Source organism: Sander lucioperca, chromosome 4, assembly GCF_008315115.2.
Source record: "Sander lucioperca isolate FBNREF2018 chromosome 4, SLUC_FBN_1.2, whole genome shotgun sequence".
In the NCBI taxonomy this organism is placed as follows: Eukaryota; Metazoa; Chordata; class Actinopteri; order Perciformes; family Percidae; genus Sander; species Sander lucioperca.
The window spans coordinates 11,436,598-11,442,428 of record NC_050176.1 but is presented as its reverse complement, the minus strand read 5'-3'; the positions used below and the strand labels follow the sequence as shown (position 1 = coordinate 11,442,428).

Genomic DNA, 5,831 nt, shown 5'->3' with positions numbered 1-5,831 from the left:
GCGAAAAGCATAAGTTTAAAGAAGGGAGGCTCGCTATTTCATGTATTGTCCAAGTCTTGTTTGCACTGTCTATATTGTTTGTTTTTCGTTGTCTGTATCTGGCTAGGCCATAATAATGTCCTGTACCTATGTTTTTGTCCTCATGTGCTGTAACTGTATTGTTGTTTTAGCTGTCCGTATCTGTCTAGTCCATGCAGATGTCCTGTACAAATGTTTCTGTCCTTATGTACTGTAAGTTGTGTTTAATGTTTTATGTTTCTGCAGAACAGGAACCTGCTGGAAACCAGTTTTTAAACTGAGTCAGGCCCGTTTATATTGTAACTTAATGTTACTTTTAACTTTCCTGTATAATAAATGAAAGAAAGAAAGAAAGATAAAAGCACTTTTTGGAAATACAATATAATTTCTTTGGAACACACGAGGATCAAATGTTCACACAGGTTCTTAATTGTAGCTTCAAACAAGTTTTGAATATTCCATTGCACTGTTATCCCTCCTTCTGAAAAGAATACAAGTATCGGATCATCACATACTGTAACAGGTAGATCACCTGCAGTCTGGATATAAATAGCAGGTATTATAATTGTTTTTGATCTAAAGATAAGAGGGACATTGTGGACATTGTTTTCTGAAGTCCATTTGTATTTTTCTTTTTTTACTTCTAAGCAGAGGAAGAGATCAATAGATGCAGAAGGTGAAGAATTGCTCTGAATATGAGTCAGCACTCTCACTCGCCATCTCTCTATCTCTCTATCTATCTCTCTTTCTCTTCTGCCTTTCTCTCTCCATTTTACTCTATCTGCATAAAACATTATACATCCTAATTTTAAAATGCAAATGTGTTTAGTTATGTGTTAGAAAGGAGAAGCTGGCACACTCTTACAGTATTTGTGCAGAGAGAAAGAGGTGTGGCAGTAGTCCTGACATTAGTACACTGATGTCCTGACGAATGACTGCAGAGGAATTTAGTTTAATATTTGATGAAGTAGGATTTAAACTATAGTCAGCTGGAAAAATCAGGACTGAGACCATGAGAATATCACTTAAAGTCATCATTTACTTAATGACAGGTAATTATATTATTCTTGTGTTTTTCTTTGACGAGTGTGAAACATATTTTGGCAAACAACCTGTTGACTGTGTTGTAATGACATAACTTGCAATTTTTACAACAGCTAGTGTGAGTTTACTGGCTGTGACAGGAAACAAGGAAAGACCAGACAACATAAACTGTAAGTACAATGAAGATGCAAAGCATCACACAAAATACTTTTGCAGAGAGGTGCTTGCTTGTTTAATGTCAAAATGAAATAACGCCTAGAAAATCATACACATGGCAGCTCAAACTCCAGACATGGAAAGTACATTTGCTTAAGTACTGTTCTGGAGTACAATTTTGAGATATTTTTATTTCACTTGAGGCTCTTTTTTTATTTTGTGCTACTTTATACTCACTACAGTGCAGAAATGTACACTTTACTCCACATTTAGTTACATTAATTTCTATACAAAACATGTTATGAGCTTATAAAATGTGATGCATCGTTATATAGATAAAACTATCCAGCTGTATAAACCGTATAGTGGTTAAAATTAGCTTCACTGTAACAAACTGCAACAGTGTCATACTACTTATTAGAGCAACGTTAAAGGCCCTAAAAAGATATTTTCTCATTAAGCTATAACGGGGGTGTTATACTGTACACAGTATTTTCTTCAGCACGAGGAAAACATCTGCAGGTTATTTACATTACACATCTGTTCCTCTCAATGGTTTTAAGTACGTGGGGCTCAGTTGGAAAAAGGTAAAGCTACATCCTTCCATGCACCAATCAGGATTTATCAACATTTGAATCAGAATCTGCTGGCGGTGGGTTGTTTAGTTTCTGTCAATCAAATCTGATCAAACCACGCCCATACTGCCCTGATGAAGCAGAGTAACCAAAGTTCTGAGAGTGAAATTCTAAATAAATCATAACTAAAGATATGGTTTTATTGTTGCCTATATACTTAAAATGTGATGCCAAGTTTTCAGAGGCTTTGATACAATTCAATAATGGAACATATAATCATATACTGTAACCCTCACAGGCAGCCATATTTCATACTATATTTCTTTTGATACTTATACATTATATTTCATAATACTTAAGTAAGACTTTGAATGCATGCCCTTTATTTGTTATGGGGTAAGTAAAATACTGAAATACTTCGTCCACCACTTACAAAGACAGATTATGTGTGTACTGACCAGAAATCTGTGTGTGTTGTGTACATAATTGGGTTGGACAAGAACCTTCAGGTATTGGAATGTGAGACAATTAGAGCTACATAAACATATGCTGCCTTACTGAGTGAAAAGGTCAGCCTTCAGTTTCATACTCAGACATGTTTCAACTCTCTGACAGGTGACAAATCCCCAGTGATCCAGAAGGCATGTCATGGAGGCTCTGCTACCATCAACTGCGAGTATCCAAAAACAAAAGAAAGCAACGTCAAACACTTCTGTAGAGAAGATGGAAACTTTAATTGCACAAATCTGATTTCAACTTACACTTCAAATCACACAATACGAGGCAGGTTTTCTCTGATAGACGACAAACAGCAAGGAATCTACACTGTGATCATTTCCACACTGACCCAGGATGATGCTGGAAGATACCGGTGTGTTATGGAAAGAGCTGACAGTTCCACTGCATGTTTAACTAAGATCGACCTGCATATTTTGAGTGAGTATTGATCCGCTTTTAATGATCCTGATTCAAAACTAGCCAACATAACACAAGCTTACAAACATACAGACAAAGCATGTCTACAGAAAAATTGAATTTAGTTTGTAGAAAAGTTGTTGCATTGATCTGGTGTAACACATTTTTCAGACTGGGTTGACGTTACATCAAAGACAATAAATCACGGCACTGGAGAAGCTGCCCACATTGAGTGTACCTATCCAGACAGCCACGAGAGCAATGAGAAATTCCTGTGCAAGGGAGAGAATCCTTCTAACTGTGAGAAGCTGATACACACATCAGACAAGGAGACATATTTTTCTAAAGGCAGGTTTTATATAAGGGATATCAGAAGAACAAAGTACTGGATAACTTTGCAGGGTATTACTATTCACCTAGTAAAAAGGTCTGTTCATTTTTTTTGTCTCACACAGCTGCATAACTGAGCTGAAGAAAGGAGATAGTGATCTAGAAACATGTATATATTTCCAGTGGTGGACTATGACTACGTACATTTATTTAAGAAGTGCAATTTTGAAATACTCGTACTTTACATGAGTATTTTTAATTTCCTGCTACTTTATACCTTATACAGCTACAGTTTCTGGTTATTTTTCAAATTACAGTAAGATTAATCTATAATAATTTCTATTGGACTTAAAGCAACACTATGTAACTTTTCCCATTTCGGTCCCCCTACAGGTTGTCTCATTAGAACTACAGCTGCAGCTAAAAGTTACACAGTGTTGCTTTAAGTTTACCAAAACACAAGGATCAATCTGAGACGAAGAGTTCAGTTAAGCAAAGTTTACAGAGTCCACAATGCACTTTTATGCCATATCAGGCTTAACCTTCTGTGCATCACAGTTTACCCGGAGTACAGCCACTTCCTCAATGACTGCACACAGCCCTTTTGCAACGAGCACAGTGCAACTTTAACTGTCAGCAACTTTTAAATGCCAATATTTCTAAACCTGTTACAAATAGCCTACATCAGTGTTACTAAAATAATGTAACTAATTCATATATTACTGTAATACAACATTCCCATGGCCCTTTCTTTTACACAGTACATAAGTATTTTCATGTTTAATCCTATAAGTACATTTTGCTTCCAGTATAATGAATACGTTGAACAAAGGAGTTGGAAGAAAGAGAAGGTAAACACAGAGATGGGAGCTTAATTGAGACAAGCTTCCTGAATTAAAAATGATTCATATTTAAAAATTTAAAATTAAATTAAAAATGTTTGTTTGTGTGTGTGTGTGTGTGTGTGTGTGTGTGTGTGTGTGTGTGTGTGTGTGTTTTGCATGCAGTAATTTCGTAATTTCACTTACGCCTTTTTTCACATCTCTAACTTTCTGGCTTTTCACTCTTTAACAGCTGAAAGACGCAAAACCAGAGAATCAGTACTGCAACAAGATGGCAGCACATCTGACCATCCAACAGATGCCTCCATGACCTCAGGTGGCCACTTTGATTACCGCTAACAAACAGAAACACTTTGTATCTCCGTAAAATAGGCCAACACTTCTACTGCACAAACAAACACTGAAACAACATCTGCTTTTTACATGAATCCTGAGGACAATGAAACTCTGTTGATAGGATGTGTTCTTTAACAACTTTAACTGTTGTCTCTTGGTTGCAGATTGGATTGCCCCTGTGGTAGCTGTGGTAGTGTGTCTGGTGTTGATACTGATACTTGTGCTTGTACTTGTACTGTGCAGACACAACCTCCCCTGTACACAAGGTGAGGGATGGAAATTTAGCAAAATAAAATGCAAAACCCAATACATTCACACACATATATTATATGAATTTGTAGTTGTATAAACATTCTTCTTGTCTTGAATTCTTCTTTCATTGGCAAAATGATTGTTAGTCTGTCAAAATCATGTTAATATATATTTACTTACAAAACAGATCATGTTATTTTAATGCTGAATGAGAGGCAAACAAAAATGAAAGCTTACTTGCACAATATTTTAACTGTGATAAATAACTTTGAATGCAGATAGATAAATATATCTTGTTGTTTCCATCTATTCAAATGTTCTTTATGCTGCAGGGGGATCATTAGAGCAGAGGACGAACACTGCTGAACATACCACAGAGGTGTGTGTGTGTGTGTGTGTGTGTGTGTGTGTGTGTGTTTGTTTGTTTATGACTTTGCATATGAGTACAACAGCTGCTACACTGTACCCTTACTTGTTCTGCAGGAAGATCACCACTTTGACGAGATACAGATGTGGAACCAGCAGGCAAGCTCAGGAGAAGCACTGCCGTCCGTTTATGCCACCGTCAACCTTCCAGCAGACCAGCTCCACTATGCCAGCGTCAATTTCCAGATGGACTCTGTCGGTGTCTCGACAGATAGGAATTCGCTTCCTGACACAAATAAAATCTCCTCTAACAGCAGGTCTCAGGGTGTCACCCATCCTTCAACAGCAGAGCAGACTCTCTATTCTACAGTCACAAAGCCTGGGGAACCATGAGATAGACTGGCTGTCTTTTACCTGTTGATGTTAACGGTACAGTTTGTTAAATTTGTTCTATGTACATAAAGTCCATATAGCCACAATATAAAAAAGTAGATTCTGCAACATTTTAGAGTAATTGACACTATCATTTGACACAATGTAGCGTTTACCAGTTAGCTAGTTAGCATCTAGTATGGCTGTGTTTGTGACATATGTAAATATTAATGTAAATGTGCTCTGAATATAATAATTAAACTCTTGTTTGAGAATACTGCTGTCTCTGGCTTGGGTCACTCATTCTCAGTAAATCTTACATTTTACTCAAGCAATTCTTTTCTTTTTTAATTCAGTTTTTTAAACCAATTCTTGTGGTTGCTGTTTTCAACTTTCCTGTGAACAAACATAATTAAGTGTCCTTATCTTATAATGGCAGACAATATTCAGTTTCACTCATTCATTGTATCACTTTTAGTGAATAATGTTCTATCAAAGCTCATGAGTGATGAACTGCCAATATACAGGATATTTGTATTGAATACTTCCAGCATATGAGGACTCTTCTTTTCCTTCTGCTTTGGAGCGCTCTCTTCTGGTTGAATAGGTGACCTGCCAATAAATG

General features: G+C 36.6%; 1 protein-coding gene across 1 annotated transcript; it reads left to right on the top strand.

Annotated features, from left to right (window-relative positions):
* The first annotated feature begins 759 nt into the window (after positions 1 to 759).
* Positions 760 to 5,559, top strand: LOC116042811. The gene is made up of 8 exons (XM_031289208.2): positions 760 to 1,070; positions 1,176 to 1,232; positions 2,409 to 2,729; positions 2,880 to 3,056; positions 4,113 to 4,196; positions 4,381 to 4,482; positions 4,801 to 4,847; positions 4,952 to 5,559. The coding sequence occupies exons 1-8, from the start codon at positions 1,031 to 1,033 to the stop codon at positions 5,225 to 5,227; spliced, it is 1,104 nt and encodes a 367-aa protein (XP_031145068.1). The 5' UTR covers positions 760 to 1,030; the 3' UTR covers positions 5,228 to 5,559.
* Positions 5,560 to 5,831: the final 272 nt, after the last annotated feature.